This window comes from Oreochromis aureus, linkage group 6, assembly GCF_013358895.1.
Source record: "Oreochromis aureus strain Israel breed Guangdong linkage group 6, ZZ_aureus, whole genome shotgun sequence".
Classification (NCBI taxonomy): domain Eukaryota; kingdom Metazoa; phylum Chordata; class Actinopteri; order Cichliformes; family Cichlidae; genus Oreochromis; species Oreochromis aureus.
In genome coordinates this window covers 13,424,336-13,444,197 of record NC_052947.1, presented here as the reverse complement: position 1 = coordinate 13,444,197, position 19,862 = coordinate 13,424,336, and the positions used below count along the sequence as shown (strand labels likewise).

The window sequence follows — 19,862 nt, the reverse complement described above, 5'->3', positions numbered from 1 at the left end:
TCTCTTGCAAAGATGGGGTAGGAGTGAGAAGGTGAATTCCTCTGACAGTTACAAGGACTCTGAAACGTTGTCTCTGGGTCAAAAGGACATAATAAAGAAAATGAAGACACTGAAACAGGATTACAAGACAATAAAGCATCAAAACAAGAAGATACTACCTGATGGTTGGCCATTACATCGCCTCAGAGTTCCTATTAGCCCTGCTAATGCAGACAGTATAAATGCCAGGAAGGTTCCTGGTTCCCCGGATCTGTTTAGTCTAAAAGTGGCTAATGAATAAGTGTGTTTTATTTTTCTTAAACTTCATGTTTAACACTTTAAACGTGAATTAGTTAGTGACAGACAGAAGAACTGACACAACCCAGACAAGTAGAAAAATGTAACCTTTACTTATTTACAGATTGTACAGAGGTACTGAGTGACAAGGTAGTATTTACAACACAACTAGTAGCTTAGAAACCCCTGAACTTATACACAAGTGAGATACACGGCAGGGAGACCCACAGGACTACACACCAACACACTCTGTCCAGCTAGTACTGTGTATGTGTGTTTGTGTGTGAACACCTGGGCCAAACTGAGATCTGTGCTGAGCCCCGGGAACACTAAGCGTGCTCCTCGATAGCGGCTATGTGGGAGCCAGCCAGGTGCCTTACCGCTGACATCATGGGGCCAAGAGCCAGGAAGTGTAACCATCCAGGCCTCTGACCAAGGCGTGGAAGGGTACGTGTTGGTTCGTGTAGTCCAGTAGGTCTAACTCAGGGAGAACTTAGGTGTTGCAGCAAAATAGGTACCACCAGAAACACGAGCACGTCATGCAATTTGAAAAATCTGAAAGTAAAACCAAAAGGTTGGTGTAAAAATCTGTGATGGTGGACATACAAAAACGCATACCTCATGCTCGCTTAATCACAACGGTACAGACGCAACATGTGTGTGTGTGTGCCTAGCTGTATTTGTGTTGTATGAGTAAGAGCCAGGTCAGAAGGTTACGTGTGGGACGAAGGGAAGAGAGTCCAGAAAAGCACACACACACACACACCACAAACAACCTGTAAATACACACATCCTCTGTCTTATATAAATGCCTGCACGGTGTAAAACACACACGCACACAGATACACACACACTCACACTCGCTCACAGGTAAAACAGCACAGACTTGTAGTGGAACTATGTGGGTGGGAGGGGGGTTTTGTATTAACCACACAGGCTGGACGATCATTATTCATTGAGTGTGAATCAGATGACCCAGCTACGTGCAGCTAGTTAACAGGCATAGTTAACTAGTCATTAACCCAGCAGTGACGACTGTACAGTGAGGTCCCAACCAGCAACACACCAGAGGGGAAAAAAATAAAGAAATAAATGAAAAAAAAAGAAAAAAACAAAAGAAAACAAAATCACGATAATCTAAACCATGCCAGTCTTTTTTTTGTTTTTAAGAAGCAGAATTAAAAAGCCACGTTGTTATCGAAATGAATTCAACACTTAATACCATTCAAATCAAACAAATGAAATCAGTTTCTAACATTTAAAACAAAGATTTTCTCTGTACAGAAGTATAATATTGCAACCTGATATTGTGCATATAACTCACACATCAAACCTGTTAAGATTACCAAAAGAGGGGCGGCGTTCACCGTTCAAAGGTGCATTTTTTTGTTCAAACTCTCTTGCATTCTTTGCAGCCAATATATATATTAGATATATGTGAGCGTGGTTTGCCTGTGTGTGTGTGTGTGTGTGAGAGAGAGATAGAGAGAGAGAATAGAGCATAGAAAGAAAGAGAATAGACAGACGCTCAGCTAATGGGATATCAAGTCCTTTTTCCATCAAAATCCTTGTGTTAAAAAATAAATAAATTAATAAATTAAAAAAACAAATCAGTGCCCTTACTCAGTAGATTATGGATTTCTAGAACACTCATACACACATTGCCAGCTTGTTGAGTGTGTCTGTGTGCGTGTGTCTGTGTGTGCGCGAGTGTTGCCTCTGTAACGAGTCACTTTGCAAACTCTCTGCGTTGCCACGTGACTCTCAGTGCTGAAACACAGCGCCGTGTTCTCGCCAACACAGAGAGCCACACAAGTACCAGCTTACTCTGACGCGCGTCCAGGAGTATTCATTAGATGAGTAAATCTGCAACAGCGATACACTCAGCCTCTAAATTCACTACGGAGACATTAAAACGGGCTCCTTTGCTTGACATAGAAAGTTATTAGAAAAAAAGCACTGGGATCCTACGAGAGCCGAACGAGTTCTCACAGCTACTGATGTTAAGTGATTTCCAGCAAAATGTTGAGTTTTTTTTTCTTTTTTCTTTTTTAAAAACACCACGACTGAACTTTAATCTTCTCAAACTCGGTCTACTCTACAGGAGGAAGCGGGGGGAGTGAAAAAAGAAAAAGAGGAATCGAGGAGGAAACCTGGTTAAGGAGAGGGGTGGAGGAAAAGGGTCAGTGGGAGGGGGCAGGGCGAGGAATGGAGCGCGGGTAAAAGTTCAAAAAGAAGAGAAAGATTTAAAGTTTGTGTTGTGTATACTGTATGCATGATGCTGAACCCAATTATCTAACACTTTAAAACGTCCGACCTCACAATGGAACGGTGCCCTAAACCCCAATGCCAAAGAAGAAATTAAGAGAAAAGAAAAAACATCTATTCAGCGAATGACTGAGAATATTCATATTTTTCAGTATAAAAGTGTTTTTGGTCAAACGTCTTGTGTAGGTGGCAGGGTATAAAATCTACAAAGTGCACAAAACGAAGCTATCTCGTAGCCTCGACACACACACCCAACCCTACACTACTATCCTAGACTACTGCGTATGTGTATGTGTGTGTGCGTGTGTGTGTCTGCATGTATGCATGTGTGCATATATGACCCTGTATAGGAGTTTAACTGTAACACAGGGCAGTAGGAAGCATGCAGTATGACCTGAAGGCTAGCTAAGAGAGGAAGCAAGGATGCTATACTGTATGTCTCTAGATCGATAAAACACTAGAACACACACCCTCATCCTGAGAGGCTTTTAACTGGTGGCCGCGTTCGGACCACTTTTTGGAATGTTCAATTAGCTGACATCAACAGTGACAAACAGTCTGTGGTTTTCCTAACCCCCCCCCCTCTTTGTAACGACAGACAGCACGTGTGTGTGTTCGAGTGTTTGTACGTCTGCGGGCAGGCGCCGATACACTTCTCAGACCTGTTTCCTGACCAGCTGCCCGCTGCCCGGTCTGGTCTGTTACATAGATAGTGGTTCCCATTCAAGTCAAGGATTACTCTAAGTGAAGTTTACTACTCTTTAAGCCATGCTGGCAGTGCAGTTTGGAGGCTCAGACAACATACGGGTTGACTGTAGAAATCATAGTGCAACAGGAGAGTCCTAGAGAGGGGGTGGGTGTGTTTAGGTTAAATATGCGTGTGTGTGTAATCTCAGAAAGAAAGGGGTTTCTTGTGTGTCCCCTTTATCTCCAAGAGGCTGGTGAGAGGGCGTGACAGGTCGGCTCGTCTTCCAAACACTTCATCACAAGTTCCCTTACATCCCACTGCTGGCGTTAAGAAACCGGGTACAGTGTCCCTCGTATTCCACAGGATGTCGATCCGTCTTGTCGGACAAATTGTCAGTTCGTGCCTCGTTGCCCGCGGCTCGAGGCTGGTACACACACTGACACTCATACACACACACACACACACACTCTCTTCAGCTGTCCCTGTGGCCCTCCCATCTCTGACCTATGGAGGGTGTGGTAAAGAAAACAATGATTTATTTACTCACTGTTAACCTTTTTAGTCCCGAGCTTCCCGCCTTTCACCCGTGTGTGCGTGTCTGTCTGTGTGTGTGTTTCTTGTGCATGTGCTTAGAATCAGAGCTGCCTCGTCCGGTCACACACACCTCTTTCTTTGCATGCGTGCGTGTTAGTGTGTTTCAGTGAGATTTTTAGTGTGCTGTGTGTGACTCTCAGACGTCAGACTCGATGCTGGGCATGCGGCGGTAGAGCCGGGGTCGGTTGCCGCCCGCGCTCGAGGCTCGCGGCGCTGTCACATAGCTCATTGGCTGCGAGGCAGCAGGTGGCACCATGTAGGCCACAACGGGAGGCTCCTGCGGAGGGTAGAACGCCTGTTGGTCGACCTGGCCGCCATGCTGGTTGAAGTGATGGTTGCCATGGTTACCCAGGGTAAGTGACACAGGCATTCGCTGCTTATAGAGCTCATGGGCGGAATTTCTCTGTGGCATTCGTGTCGTAGCCTGGGAGGCGGGATCGCGTTGTGCCGTGCCCGGCGCCGACTGTAGGAAGGGGTTGTGGGATGGGCGGTCGGGGAAGAGGCTCTTCGAGCGCCGTGGCAGAGGCATCGGGGTGTCCAAACTGTGGTGGTGGGAGGGTGAGGGAGAGGGGGGGCTGCGGCTGCTCAGCGGACGATCAGAGCGCATTGTGAGAACATTAGCATAGGCCCCCTCATCCAGGGTCAGCTCCCTCTCCCTATCTCTGTCAGGCAGACTCAGCCCCCGCATGTGGGGGTGGGCCTGCGACTGCCGCTCGGGAATGCCGTCCGGAAGCACATTCTCGTAAGAGTGCTGGCGACTCAGCTGGAGGTGCTGGGCCGACGAGGAGGTGGGGAGAGGCGACGGGGAGGAAGGGGTGGGCTCGAAGTGGCTGACAAGCCCGTCCCCCTCACCCACCAGGCCCAGCTCGCTCTGGGGAAGGTAGTGCGTGAACATGTCCGCGCTGTGTGGGTGAGGGTGTGTGTGGGAGTAGTGCGAGTGCAGGTGGTCTTCACTGATGTCATACAAGTTCCCCAGGTGGGCGCAGGCATCGCAGCGAGCTTGTGGCGAGCGAACAGTGTAGAGGCCAGAGTAACCGCTCAGCTTGGTGAGGCAGGAGCGACAGTGGCCGGGTCTGACGCTCTGCGTCCCTGGACCTGCGCTTGGAGCTTCGAATGAACCTCCGACCTTCTCTTTCACACTAGAGGGAGAGAAGATGCCGCTGATTATACACAAAGAGACAAAACAAGCACCTTAAACGGGGCTTTATGTGCGATTAATGCTAAATAAAATACCTGCTGTGAGTGTAGGTGCTGTATTTCTTATCCTTCAGAGAGTGCAGGTCGGCCTCAGCGCTGTGACTGTGGTGTAGGAGGCTGGCGCTCAGCTGCAAAATGGGTGCGTCTGACTGGTGGGAGTGTGTGTGTGGGTATGTGCTGTCAGGTGGAAACAGGTCAGGTGGGTAAGGGTGCTCATCACTTCCCCCCTGGCTGTCTCGCTGGTATGGGGGAGCGGACTGGAGACTGGCCTGGTCTGAATCAATGGAGTAGATCTTGGATGCTCCACCTCCACCGCCTGCTCCTCCACCGCCCCCACCCCTCTTCCTCAGTTGATTGATTGGCTTAAATCCGCCCCTTGCTGCCATGGAGTCAGAATCTTTGTGTGACGGTGGCCGACTGGAGCACTCCGAGAGGTCCGAGTGTTGTGGGTCCTCGGGCAGGTAGCGCTGGCTCTTCATTTGTGGCGGTCCGGGCCCAGATGCAGGGGCGGGGCTGTGGCCTGGAGATACGACGCTCGGCTGAGTCTTCAGGGTCTCGACACTTTTCTTCCACAAGGCTCGGGGCTTTGATGCAGTGAGGCCCGCCCCGGTGAGGCGGGTCTGGCCGTTGTCATTTGTGATTGACAGCTGGGGCTTGTTGGGGCTGGTCTGGTGGGGTGGAGCTTTTGGTTGCCCAGGAAATGGCGCAGCATTATTGAGGAGGTTTTTGTGCCTCCCGGACAATGACAGGAAGCCCTGTGGACCCACAGCGTTGCTATAGAGACCAGGACCCTTCTGAGGCAGAGTATGGAGGGAGTTACCTAGGAGACAAGGAGAGATGCACCTTACACAGAAGATACAAAAGATGGACGATTGGTTGGATGCTCAGCCAGGTCAGCTGATACATCATCTACTGCCTCGACACGCAATGCGTGGCATCTAATGCATTTCTAATCACGAGGAAGGCGTGGACATGACAGTCAGCAAGGTGTAAGTAGTCACCTTTACTCACGCATACGCACAGTGTAAAGAAAAGGCAGCTGCTATGTGAACGATCGTATTACAGGTGACACGGCTTCCTGATTTGCGCTGGCGCAATATATTAGTTTTGAGCTCAGAGCTCAGAAAATACAGAGTTAGCAGAACCCCTCTATGGTTTAGAAATGCCCTTGTTCTTCCAATTAAAGTTTTTATTTAATATAACATGAACTTGATCAGAAGATCTGCAAATGATGATTAATGATTCATGACATCATCATAAATTATGATTCATTTTTAACTGAATAACTGTGTAGGTAAACAGAGGCCCGTTTCCAGCAACAGTGTGTGAATTGCTTATTGCGTCGCCTAATGCAAGTTTATTAAGTTAGACAGCAAACTGATCGTGTTAGCCCGGCTGAAAACTGTTGATTTAAGAAGCAATAAATTGGATCAGTCATCGGTTCGTCTCAAAATGCCCCCCAAACAAGAACACTTTCTTCTGAAACTTGTCTACACCAGGCCATATAACAGTCTGTTTCACTCTTCAAAACCAGCACATAAAGGCTTTGATGATTCTTTCAGTTGACGACCTTTAAGGCACATCAACCGCTCACTGTTATTTATGATCAATGATTCCAACAACCACTAACAACATCTGACTAATGCTATTTAAAATTAAAAAATGGACTTGTCTCCAAGAAGTAAGGACATTTCCAAGTGACCCTCTGAACCTCTGAGCGTACTGAGCATGAACGTATTGCAGTACCTTTCCCTGACATCATGTCTAGAATGCTGGGCTGCACGACGACCGTGTTGCGTTTGGGAGAAGGCAAAGCGATGGACTTGGCAGACTTGAGCAGGTGCAGCATGTTGGCTTGAGGACTGAAGTCCAGCTCTGGTGCCTTCTTCTTCATATCTATATGAACGCCGTGGATACAGCTCCATATACCCTGAGAGGAGACGAGGAGAGGAAATTAATGGAAGAAAAGGAAAGGAAATGAGAGCCGGGGGAGGAGGGAGATAGGAGAGATAATAGAGAGTTAGTGTAATTCACAACCCAGTGACTTCACAAAAAAAGTTCAGACAATCCCCGAGACTAATTTCCTTGTGAGGTAAATTAGCAGAGACCTCTGCATCCTCTCTCCAGTGCGTTTACTGCAAACCTTAACCTCATTTTGTTTTTGTAATGTGGCTAGAAGAGATAATCGCCACTTTTTTAGATGAACTGCTTTCTGAGGCGCCTAGAAAATTAAATTTAGGTGATGATGTCACTGGAGGGGGCCTTTGAGTGCAAGGAGATGTTCTTCCTAGAGCCACTTAACCTCCAGCATCGCTGCTCTAACAGCATGTGCACGCCAAGAAACACACACAGTCACACACATTGGACTCTTTTTGTAAAACACTTAATGTGTGAAATGCTGCTCGTCTGGAATAAAAGCCCTGCCTAACACAGAGACATGACATATGAATAATGAAATAGTGGTCTGTCTGTGTGTGCCCATTTTGTTTTTTGGGTGTGTATTTGTGTGTGCATATATCAATGTGTACCCCCGTTTGGTCAAGCCTGTCCCTCATCTCACTCCACCTGCGAATGTGTTGCCATTTTTAGAAGAGAGCCAGCGACGCACCGAACGTCAGAATATTCGATATCGGATGCCATCAGCCTATCAGCAAACAGAATGACATTTAGCAGTGGTGAAACTGGGCGAATATCTTTGTTCTTTCACTATATTTTTTAACTTTCACGTGTGAGAGAAAGAGGGCGATGTGTGTATGTAAATGAGCTCGCGTCCACGTTCTCATCCTCTTAGTTGTCTGATTCCTCTATCCTGCCGTCCGTGCGCGCGGCAGTAAATTCATCTCTGCCTCAGCTGGGCTCCATTATCACACTGCCCCTCCTTCCTTTTTAATCACACACACACACGTGCAAAAAACTCTTTCTGTATCCTAACAGTAACAACTGTGTGTGTTTCAGACAGCTGAATCACAGCAACACACACACACGGGCCCGTAGATTTTCAGTAACATTATATGAGTTTCTGATTCACTTCATCTGTTAGAAAAGTCCTTTCTGCACATCCCCGTGTGTATTTTCGCTGCCCCGGAATAAGCATAAAGATTAGGCAAATTACAGAATGGATTAAAATTTGGATGCTTTGTTTGAGAGGAAATTTTTCACAACAAGACAGCAGCAAACTAATCATTTCTTAAAATCTACTGTGCTGTTTGAATTATTGCTGTTAGGCACCACAAATGCTCTCCACCGGCCCTCACAGCCGCAATAATGCGCTGAGTTGTTTTTCTCTGTTATTTCTCTGCTTCAGCCTGAAATAATCTACAAATATAGTTATGTTTGTTTCTCTTGCAGATTCTCTGTATGTTTAGCCCGCTCTTTCTCTTTATCGGATTTTCTTTGAGAGAACTCTGTTAGCCGGCTGTGCTGTTAAACATCAATAACATTATGAGACGCTCACAGCCCTCATCCCATTATTGATATAGGAAAATCCAGTGCTTTCTTACAGTCTGAATGAGCGTTGTACATCAGTTGTTATACCCTATAGGGCCCTGTTTTATCACTAAGTGCCATTCACTGCTATGAATTCTAACAGCAACTATCTATTCCTCCGTCACACTAGAATAAATGAAGGACGGAGACATCCTTGTGACTTGGAAAACTGGCGATTGCATTGCATTGAATATTTTCACATTTGGCAGCCAGTTGCACATAGTTGAGATGACCAACTCGTTAAAGTCTCTTTGAACTGACTGTGAGTGGTTGCAGCCTCGGCCCCTGTCTGTGAAACAATCAAAGGTAACAAGACTGCAAGTCCATGCCTCAAAAATGCTGGCAATGCTCCAGTGTGACTGAAGCATTAAAGTCCTGCATGAGATTTTGAAAACTAGGAACCAAAACTTCCTGCTGTGAAAATGTGGCTTCCTGTGCAAGCTTCCAGGTGTGTGACGATTTCCTCTTTCTTACCCTGCTGATAGTAAAGAGAATGCCCGGCCTTCCAGAGCAGACACCAGTGAAGCAGTATCTCAGTCTCCAGTAGAACAGGTGCTCCGAGATGAAGGTGAGGATGGAGAGGCCCATGGCCGTGGCCAGCATGTAGAATACCCCTGCCATGTTGTCCACATCCAGCTGACTGGACATTACCTCATTCTTCTCATTGTGGCAGATCCCAGTCAGCCACTGAGCTTCCAGCTCCTCCATCTCACCTGTTGCAAAGATGAATGTGAAGGGTTAACACTGGAGGGGAAAAAAGAACAACGTGAGGAATGAAGGAAAAGGAATTCGAGATGTAAGGAGAAAAAGTGAACGAGGTGATGGGTGGCAGAGGGCAAGACAGGGATGCGGAGGGAAAAGAGGCATATCATTACGAGGTGAGATGGGGAGAAGGGAGGAGGGGCGAGAGGTGAAGTGGTAAATAGATCGTAATGGAAAGGAGACAGGAGGCGGAGTGAAAAAAAGAGGTTGTAGGAGGAGGGCGAAGAATTGATAGTGATGGAGTGATAAGGAAAGATGGGAGGAATTATTATCAAACTGAGTGTGTCTGAGAATGTGTGTGCTTGCGCACGAGGGTGTTTGCCCTGAATAAAATGGCCGTGTGTGAAGCGAAGCGCTTTAGTGGTTTCAGCAGTTTGATTTCTGTCCGACTGATTCTCTTTCTTCCATTCGCACCATCTCACAGCTTATTATACAGAACAATCTGGAGGAGTAAACATAACAGGACACGGTGGGCACACACACACACACGCGCGCGCGCGCGCACACAAACCCGGAGAGTAATGATGATGAAATGGTGTGTTAAGACTAGCCCTTGATAGCTTTCTGACAGAGGGAGGGAGGAGGGAGGCTGAGTGTTGGAGGGAGAGGGGTAAAGGAGGAGAAAGCTGAGCGATGGCACAACTGAGCAAAGTCCTCCAACAACTTAGAGACTTTCAATTTCAGTACAGTGTGTGACCGAGATGGCTCTCCATGGCTTACCGTCTCCTATGATGCTCAGTATGGCTAGGTCAACCAGGCGTTTCCAGTAGGATCCTTTCTGCAGGGCAATGCCATAACCTGTAGTGGCAAAGATATAACCGCTGCCGATGGTCACCAGCTTACACCCATCATCTCTCCCCGCCATGTAGTTCAACACCGCAGCATCGTAGATGAAAGCATCCAGCTTCCTGTAAGTAGTATACAATATACTTATTAAGCACCAACAGATTAAAGCCAGAATATAAAACAACAATCAGGACCTGGAGCTCGGTTTCGGTGAAGTCCCATTAGGTGATCATTGTGTCCAAGTTAGATGAAAGTCTCACCAATAACATTGGAAGCGTAATGATTTTTGTGAATTGTGGGCAGATGATGGATGCCTCACAGTGGCAGACACCTCACTGTTCCTTTGGCCGGATGAGCTAAAAAAGAGTTTACCAATATTTGTACTAACTTCTATTTCACTGACAGTCAAACTGGCTCAGTTTTTACTGTGAACTAAATTATTAATACTATAATAATATTTAATTTTATTAATTAAAATTGCAAGATTTTGAATGTGAGCCATTTTCACCTTCTGAAAGTGACTTTCTGGAAAAAGTTTGAGATCCACTGACTTAATACAAAGCTAAAGCCAGTTAGCTTTACATATTACAGAATGTGTAGTCTTTAGGGTTCCTTTTTTAAACTAATATTGTGCTAATTATTCAGCTTTTGATATGGTAAATGGTAAATGGCCTGTATTTATATAGCGCTTTACTAGTCCCTAAGGACCCCAAAGCGCTTTACATATCCAGACATCCACCCATTCACACACACATTTACACACTGGTGATGGCAAGCTACATAGTAGCCACAGCCACCCTGGGGCGCACTGACATGATATCTCTCCGGTGGAGAGATATCATTTAGTGAGCACCATTTAGAGTTCAAAACATTTGGTGGAGTCAGGAGAGCGCCCCCCCCCCGTTTTTTTTGTGCTGCTCTAAGCTAACTAGCAGCTAGTTTAAACCCCATGTTACATTTAGAAATCAAAGTGGCATCGCTCTTGCTCTACCTGTACTAATTGATTATCAGTCACTGAAGTTACTATTTTTATAGTTTTTGTATGAACTTTTGCCTTTTCCTTATAAACCTCTCCAGGGATTAAAAACCCGCATTCCAGTTAAAAATAAATATAAGAAGGAAACATAACTTTGTGTAACTGATATTTCTCACATAAACAGGCTTGTACCCTTCAGTTTTTAGATCTTGTTTTTGCACTGACACTATGAGCTGCTAGCTAAGAGGCCACAGTTTGTGTCTGACACTAGCACAGATGTGGGCCTGATACATCTGAACTCAGCAAATAGAGCCTGATGAATGATTGACCAAATACAATGCAACACGGACCCTCTATCATCATCCCATATAACAGAAGAAGCCTGCACTTAACTTCATTTTGGTTTTATATAATAGAATGAGTATACCTTGGGGCTAGACATGTGCATAAATATAAGTTATACTTTGGATGTAAATGCGCATATACTGTATGAAATGAATACATGGGCGATCTGTTGTTGCTGAGTTTTGCTGCTGCACAGAGAATTTTAAACTAATAATCACTTGTGTAACTGTGCACAGCACTGGAAAACAATATAAATTCATTAAAGGATCGAGAGCGTCCTGAATGTGCGTCTTGGGCCACAGACTATTTCATGACTGGACTGAAATTTTAACTCAGACTCCCAAGTGTTTATATTTTTCTCTGTCAAAACAACCTTTTTTTTGCCTAATAAGTTAGTTAAATACTGATGATGCTGCTGAACGTCTTCATTATACAGTTTTGATGCTGTATAAACAAAGCCTAGTGTATTAATGTGAGAAACAAACCTTATTTCTTTCATATGCAGTATCAATAAAGTAATTATTACGGAACAAGAAAACCAAAAAAATGAAAATTATTTTTGGAGAAAGATCAAAGCCCGCAAAACTAATGAACAAATAAGAGCACTGTAGCCATCTTTCTATGTAGTGTGTGTTTAGATGGAAGAATAAAGGTAGCAAACTCCAGAACAAATTACACTCTCCCTGTTTTGGCAGCTCGTTCTTTCCAGCAGCAACAAGACTCTATAATGAGCACTTGCACACACTGTCAGTGACAGAAACACTCAGCACAGTTACTGCAGCATTTTAGCATAAGCTACTGTTTAGCCCCATGGGGTCGAGTTCCTGCATGATGCAATGACTCTTTTTGTGTTTGTTTTCACATGTTCTTAAGCATATGTGGTGTTTGCCAACAGAATGACCGCCTCAGGTATAAAGAATCTTTCCTTGATGTGAGTTGGCTTGACAAGTTAACAGTACCCAGTCTTGAGGCTGATTAGTGCATCCACGACGCCGGTCTGATGGTATTTGGTCATGTACTGATGCATATCTGGGTAGTTCTTCCTGATGTTGCGCTCGGTGCTCCCGTTCGGAACCGTCCCGAACCGAAATGGAGGGGAATAGGAGTACGGGCTCTGGAACTGCAGTGAGGAAAAATAAGGACAGCGAAATAGTGACATATTGTTCAAAAGGGGGTAAAGACAGCGTGAGATGGGAGCACAAAGAGGGAAAGAGAAACTTTAAAACAAAAAGGCTCAGAGATGAAGAGCAGCGGTGAGAGACAGCAGGAAGAGACAAAGTAGGAGGGAAAAATGGTGGGGGGGGGGGGTCTAAAGTAGGAGTCGGAGCTAAAGTGTGAAAACGAAGGAGAGGGAGGGGAGAGAGGAGGAAGAGTGGAAAGTGACAAGAAGAGACAGAGGAGAAAGGAGGTGGGAGAGACAGTGGAGTGGACTCATCAGTCATCATCATTGTGTGTCCAGCCTAGCGTAAGACTGGCTGGGGTTCTGCTGACACTGCCAGCCCCTGGAAACTACACACACACACGCATGCATACACATCCAAACACAAACACACACAGCTTTGATCTGTGCAGCTTGTGTGTGTATGTGTGTGCGTGTGTGTGTGTGTGTGCCTGTAGGTCTGCTGTGCTGGCAGTGTTAGTGTGGTGACAGCTACGGCCAGAGGGTTTGGGCTGTTGAAGCCCAAGGGCGCTCCCTAGAGAGTTCTGTCTGGCTGCAGGGCTGGCATCCATTACAAGAGCAACCCTGACTGTGAATGTGTGTGTGTGTGCGCGTGTGTGTTTACATGTCCATTTGTGTGTGTGTAACCCCACCTTCTTGTCAGAGAGTCCAGTGACTTGGTCCACAAACTCTTCTTGGATCATGAAAGCAGCCAGGTTGGCAGTATAGGAGGCCAGGAAGATGACAGCAAAGAAGGCCCACACGGAGACAATGAACTTACTGGTGGTGCCCCTCGGGTTCTGCACAGGCACAGAGTTGTTGAACACCAGACCCCAAAGCAGCCATATGGCCTTACCGATGGTGAATGAGGGGCCATGTGGGTCTGTGAGAGAGACGGAGACAGGGACCAGGCAGGGGAGAAGAAGGAGCAACAATAAAGAAAAAGTGAAAAAATGGGGAAAGGACCCATGTACAAAACCTTAAACTCACAACATGAACTTCAAAAAGTTTGAACTTTGTGTAAAATGTAAATTAGAAAAATGATGCAATGACTTACAAATCATTTCAACTACATTTAACTGAAAATGGTGCATGTTTCAAAAAGAAAGTTAAGACAGGGGCAACAGAAGACTGGAAAAGTTGTATAATGCTAAAGAAAATAAACCCAGCAGAACTTATTAGGGTTTTTAGTAATGTGACTAGCTGTTTTTTAACATAAAAATACAAAGAATCTGGGGATTTTATTATCTACATATACAGTGTTATTGGTTCTGTGAAGCACTTTGGCATACCTCTGGTTTTTAAATGTGCTATATAAATAAAATTGTATTGTATTGTATTATTAAATGATTACAGTAATGTGTGGTAATCCCTGTGCATGGGCTAAGAAATACTACAGAAAAATCAAAATCTTGGTGAATACAGGTCATTGCTGCACTCACAGTAAGTTCAAACTCTTCAAAAAAATCATAATTTAAAGCTCGAGTTGAGGGAAAAACGGTCCTGTGGTCTGGAGGAATCAATATTTGAAATTCTTCATGGAGAACTTAGAGATGTTGTGTGCTCTGGGCTAAAGAGGAGAGGGGCCATTCAGCTTGTTTTTTACTTACAGTTCAAAAGCTGCCATCTGATATTGTATATGGAGTGCTTTAATGCAAATTTGCACAGCTGTGAAGGCACCATTAATCATGAATGACGCTAAATGATATATTATTTCATCAAGATAAAACCAAAATACTTTCTGTGAGTAATACTAGAGCATGACTGAGTCAGAGTGCTAAGCCTGGTCAGGCCTGCAGTCCAGAACAAACTGTTGCAATATTTTACATGAAAAATACAACAAAAGAAGTCCTGTTGAGCAAGGGAAACATTTTGCTTTCAAAACAACAGCAACTGGTTGTTAACCCTTTTTCGAGTGAGAAACCAAACTTGGCAACTTCAGTAAAAATCCAAAATGGCCTCAATCCCCCCTCTGTGAAGTCGAAGAGCTTATATGTATTTCTCTAAGCCCCTCAACATCATGGCATCTAAGCAGCCCAACCCTAACCCTAAGGTAACTAATATGGTAATTTCACTGACCTTGATTTGCAACAGAAAAATGAAAAACTAAACAATTAAATAAATTCTTATAACGTCTTCTACGGCTGATATTTTTAACTTCCAAGTACTTAAAAGAATTTCAAAAAATAATAATAACAATAAGAATCAGAAAACCCTTGAATTCTCTTACACCCGACTGTTTTTTTACACAGGTTCTTGCCATGAAATTTCCACCTCCTTCTCCTCACCATCATGTGATGCTTCAAATAATACGTTTTTATAACTGACAACCTATTTTAGAATAGAGACATAATTTGTAAATGAAGGAAAAAGTGCTTTATAATTTAATAGAATCAGGGGGATGATTTTTGTAAAAATGCACTCAACCTGAGCATTTTTCAATGTCACTGTGAAAAACACGCATTTTCTTGGGTTAAAAAAAAAAGAAATAGTGGAAAAAAAAATGTTTTTGCCAAATTAAATCAAAGTCTCGAACAAATTTGTCCATTAACTGATCTAATTTCCAATTTGGTGGGTCGAGCCAAACCTAAATGGATGTTTTTCAGATTAATATGTTGCAGAGGAAAAGACAAAAAAGTAGAGGGAAAAAAGTAAAAGAGGTAATCAGATTTCCAAATTGTGGCTACAATCAAATCTAAATGGATCTAAATGTTCAGGTTAAAAGTTTGGTTACAAAGGAGTTTTAAACTTGGCATTCATTGTTCAATCAGTGGGTAGTGAAAAAAACAGCAAGCTAAACACAATGTATAGATTTCCTGAACTTTCAGAAGTGCTGAGTGGAAAATCAAAGAAAAAAACATTCACTTGCTACTTCTGGATCGGCCTTTAGCTGATTTAAATGTTAAATTAAGTCACAACATTGAATGCAACATTAATCTCCAATTCAGAGCCGACAGGGAAGCTCCAAGTTTTGTTTTTTGATGACGCCTCAGATTACAGTTTTGGTAGTTCTGGGAGAGAAATGCTAATGCTCTGTAGCATTACCTGAACTGTCTGAAGTCAGAGTGATAATAGGTCACTTCTTTTGCTTCAGGGCTTCTTGCTCCTGGGAAAAACGATTGGTGTGATATTCTGTGTGTGTGTGTGAGTCTACCTTTGCCTTGGGCCAAGTTGCGGTTGAAGCCCAGCGGACTGACAAACTCAAAGAGGAAGACGGCGATGGCTGTGACAATGAGCAGCATCACAAACATCATCACCCAAACCGATGCACTGAAGGGCTCTGAGAGGAAGGAGAAGGAGGGAGAGAGGGAGCAGAAAGAGTTAAAGGCAAATCGAGTACACGAGACAGCGAGATATCGTGGAGGAGCAGAAGCGGCGTAAAAAAGTGAGGGACGTAGAGGGAGAGTGGAGGCAGACAGACTCGCGGAAATAAAAGAAGAGATGCACACACACAAAAAAAACAGGGATGAGGGGGGAGATAAAGTGAGGAAATGATGATAGAGAAGAAACAGAGAGGGGGAAAAGGGATACAGATGGAGTGAGAGAGGAGGGAAGGAGAGGGAGAGTTAGTCACAGAGAGTTTGACGGAGCACATTTCCATATTTCTCATTATTCCCTTGGATGAGAGCTGAGAGAGAGGGAGAGGCCTGGGGCGGGGGAGATGGTAGAGGAAAGGGGGAGAGAGAGAGGAAGAGAGGAAGATAGAGGCAGAGAGAGAGAGAGAGAAAGAGAGAGAGGGGAGAACCAAGCCCAGAGTGATCTGCTGTGCCCTGCTGTGGGCATGTGTATGTGATCTATTTGTGTGTTTGGTGTGTAGCAGGGCAGGAGTTCAGAGAGCGGGATGAGTGCCAGAGACATTGAACCCAGACAAATTGTATGTGTGTGTGTGTGTGTGTGTGTGTGTGTGTGTGTGTGTGTGTGTGTGTGTGTGTGTGTGTGTGTGTATGTGTGTCACTGCATGTGTAAGTATGTGACTGCCAGGGTTAGCCAACCCTGAGAGATTGTGCGCTGAGGTGCCTCTAATATGAGTGCGAGATACTGAACCGTCACTGATACCCTGGCGCAGGCTCAACACACACATTTGCTTAAACACACACACACACACATGCACACACGCACGCAATCATACAATAAGCTTTCACATAAATACACACACAAAGCATTCACCTCTTAACATACATACGGCCACAGCACATTCGTTCTCCACACATCCTTGTCTCACTACACAAACGTCCTAATATATTAGCGCAATATCGCAAAAATGTCTCGTTTCTGTTTTTTCCCAGCACACACGCACGTGCATACTGACACATGGCTTGATACGCTGGGACCAACACACGCATGGTCCAATACATCCCCTCGCTCCAATGACAATACAAGACATTAGGCAACCACAGAGGAGCGCTTCAATTCCTAGTCGTCTGAACAACTGGAGAGGAGGAGAAGGCAGGGGAGAGGAAAGGGGGGGGGGTATCAAGAGTGCTTTGTCTGAGCTGACTTTTCAAAAAACAGCTGGCACGCTCCACTTCCTCTGCTCTGGTAGAAATATTAATGTGCTTAGGGTGTTGAGGCTCAGATAAAGTCAAGAGTACAAGTGGAATTTGGCCAGCATATACTGTCTGAATAAAATATTCCATTTTATGTGCAAGACTTCGCCAACATGTAAGCACCTCCCCTTTTCTCTGCCCCCAGTAGTCAGCTGAGTTGGGGGACCGCCAGAGAATAAAAGAAAAAAACAAAGGGTGTCGAGTTAAAAAGAGAGCGATGGATTTACCGAGGAAGGCTGAAGGCGAGACGGTCCCGTTGCTGCGTGACACCATGACGCTGATGCCAGTCTCCACAAAGGGCACAGAGAAGTCAATGACCTCCGACCTCTCCTCGTTAATGGTCAACGAGCCAACGGCCATCTCTGCCTTTTTATACACCACCTAGCAACCAGAGAGAGAGAGGGAAGCACTGTTATACCGAGAGCATGACTTACTGTCTACACTGTCAAAAATAAATACAGTGAGCTCTGTAAATATTTGGACATCACACAGTTTCACTCTGACTTTTTCCTGCTTTTTATTTTGGATGTGAAATATCACATTGTATCACAGGGTATAACTCGGAATGTCAGTCGTAGTTGGAGGGCAGCTCCAGCCGTATCCGATGAAAAGTGAAAGTACAGCTGTCTTTTTCATAGTGCCACCATTTGTAAATGTCTCGGTGTATTGTGACAGAGGGACATTCTGCTCATAAAGATGTCTTTTGTAGTAGGAAATAAAATGTTATGTTTTTCTTTTAATCGTCGAAAGGCTTCTAGTGGTCTGATCCGTGAACAATCTGTGGATTGTAATGTCAGGTTTCATTATCCCTGGTGTAAATTTCAGTTTAAAGGTTTCCCTGTGGCAGCGTTTAGCTTTAATATGATCTGTGGCTGAATAAATCATTTCCAGATAAGATAATTGATAGGAATTGGGTAAGACTGATGGTGTCCTGTTCCCTTTTTAAACCAGGACCCACGGACATAACTGTTCAGTGAACAGAAACAAGCGGATGAGCAGTTATTACATTTCTGTTACACTTTGAAGCTAATCAAAACAGATTAAACGGTACCTCCCAGTGCTGTGTTTTGAGATCTGAGAGTACAAATTGTAGGTTTGAGAGCAAAGCTGATATTCTATATTTTTCATATTGATAATAAACTATGTGAAACAACCAAAAACATTGAACTGATCCAACTAATCGCATTGTTTTTATAGCTAAAGTCTAAAACACGCCTTGGTGCCCCCAGGGCTCCATCGTTGTCCTTAAAGTAATAAACAGAAGTCATTAGAATTACAAGTTCCCTCATTAGAATTAACACAGGCACTGCAGTTTATTTCAAGTTCATCCCACTTAAACAGTATTGCTCTTGTACTGAGACATTAATTAATTTAATTAAAAAATACAAACAATTGAGATTACTGAGCCTCTTTAAAAAAAAACATTAGCAATCCATTTTTTAAGAATCACTTTTATCGGTATTAAAGGAAATGAAAGTGGGAAAAATGGGCACACCCCCCAAAACATGATGAAAATGTTGCACAAGCTCTTCCAAATGTAAGCATTTGCAACTACAATGCCACTGCAGCAGAAAATGGCCTAAAATACATATATACATCACACGCCGAGTGTCTTGACCATGTTCGTGTAATTAATTGTGTAGTTAATTTGAAAATAAAGAGCTATGGGGCTCTTACGGCTTATTCATTTTTACTTTGCTAAATATTATTGGTTAACTGGCCCCTTGCCTCTCAGCCCATTCACGTTTCTGGGACCATCAATTAATACTCATTTGGCCAAACTAGCATGGCTCATTTACCCACGATGCCCTGACAGACTGGTTTATGGTTAGTGAGATAGGTCTGTCACCCCTAACTTGTCATTTGCCAATAAGTGTCATTACTGATGTGAAGAAGCATATTTTACACAGCATCTTTTAATAAACGTAACTAAATGAGGGTATTTGTGAGTCTAGTTTGGTGCCTAAACCAGAACAGAAAGTGAAAATAAGCCAAATTAAATACAAAACACAAAGGTCCCAACTGTCCCAACTGTAGATGGCCTATAGCAGCAGAAGACTGCACACAGGATCTGAGGCTACAATTCGCACAGGCATACCAAAATGTTCCTGGTCTGATCAGTCTGGATTTCTAATGTGATGTTCGGAAGCAAAGGTCAACAACATGAAACCATGGATCCATCCTGTCTTCTGAAGGCTGCTTCAGGATAATGCGCCATGTCACAAAGCTCAGACTGGTTTCTTGAACATGACAGTGAGATCAGTGTACTCAAATGGCCTCAACAGTCGACAGATTTCAAAACAACAGAGCACCTTCGGGATGTGCTGAAATGCGATTTTCACATCTTAGACAATCAAAGTCAGCGAGGAATGTTTCGAGCGGCTTGCTAAAACTGTTCCATGAAGAATTTCGGTAGTTCTGAAGGCAAAAGGGAATCCAACCCAGTACTGGCAAACTGTAACTAGCTGTAACTAGCTAGTAAGTGAAAACGTGGGCATTGTTTGTTGCTGAAGGCAGCCAATATATCTGTGTGCCAGTATGTGAAGGAACCAACCCTAAACGACATCTTGTGTGTAATTAGGAAACGCAGGTGGCATCTCACAAAACATCATTATATTACGCCCGGAGAGAGAACAGGTTTCATTTTGCAAAAGTAGCCGGCAGAGTAAGCATAAAAAAAACTTAGAAGGCAGCACTATGTCACTGCTATACTCAAAGTTCTATTTCATATCATTGTTCATTGAAATGCTTGCACGGAAAGTCAGACTCACAGAGTAA

The 19,862-nt window shown here is 44.2% G+C and overlaps 1 protein-coding gene across 1 annotated transcript in view; it reads right to left on the bottom strand.

The window, feature by feature from the left end:
* Positions 1-412: 412 nt before the first annotated feature.
* grin2ab (glutamate receptor, ionotropic, N-methyl D-aspartate 2A, b) overlaps positions 413-19,862 on the bottom strand; it is a 115,965-nt gene continuing 96,515 nt past the window's right edge. Inside the window, exons 12-20 of the mRNA XM_039613029.1 lie at positions 17,312-17,465; positions 15,692-15,817; positions 13,191-13,420; positions 12,338-12,498; positions 9,992-10,179; positions 8,984-9,222; positions 6,770-6,953; positions 5,060-5,843; positions 413-4,965 (exon numbers count right to left, since the gene is read on the bottom strand). Coding sequence (XP_039468963.1) covers positions 3,963-4,965; positions 5,060-5,843; positions 6,770-6,953; positions 8,984-9,222; positions 9,992-10,179; positions 12,338-12,498; positions 13,191-13,420; positions 15,692-15,817; positions 17,312-17,465 — 3,069 coding nt within the window. The 3' untranslated portion in view covers positions 413-3,962. The remainder of the gene's footprint in view (positions 4,966-5,059; positions 5,844-6,769; positions 6,954-8,983; positions 9,223-9,991; positions 10,180-12,337; positions 12,499-13,190; positions 13,421-15,691; positions 15,818-17,311; positions 17,466-19,862) is intronic.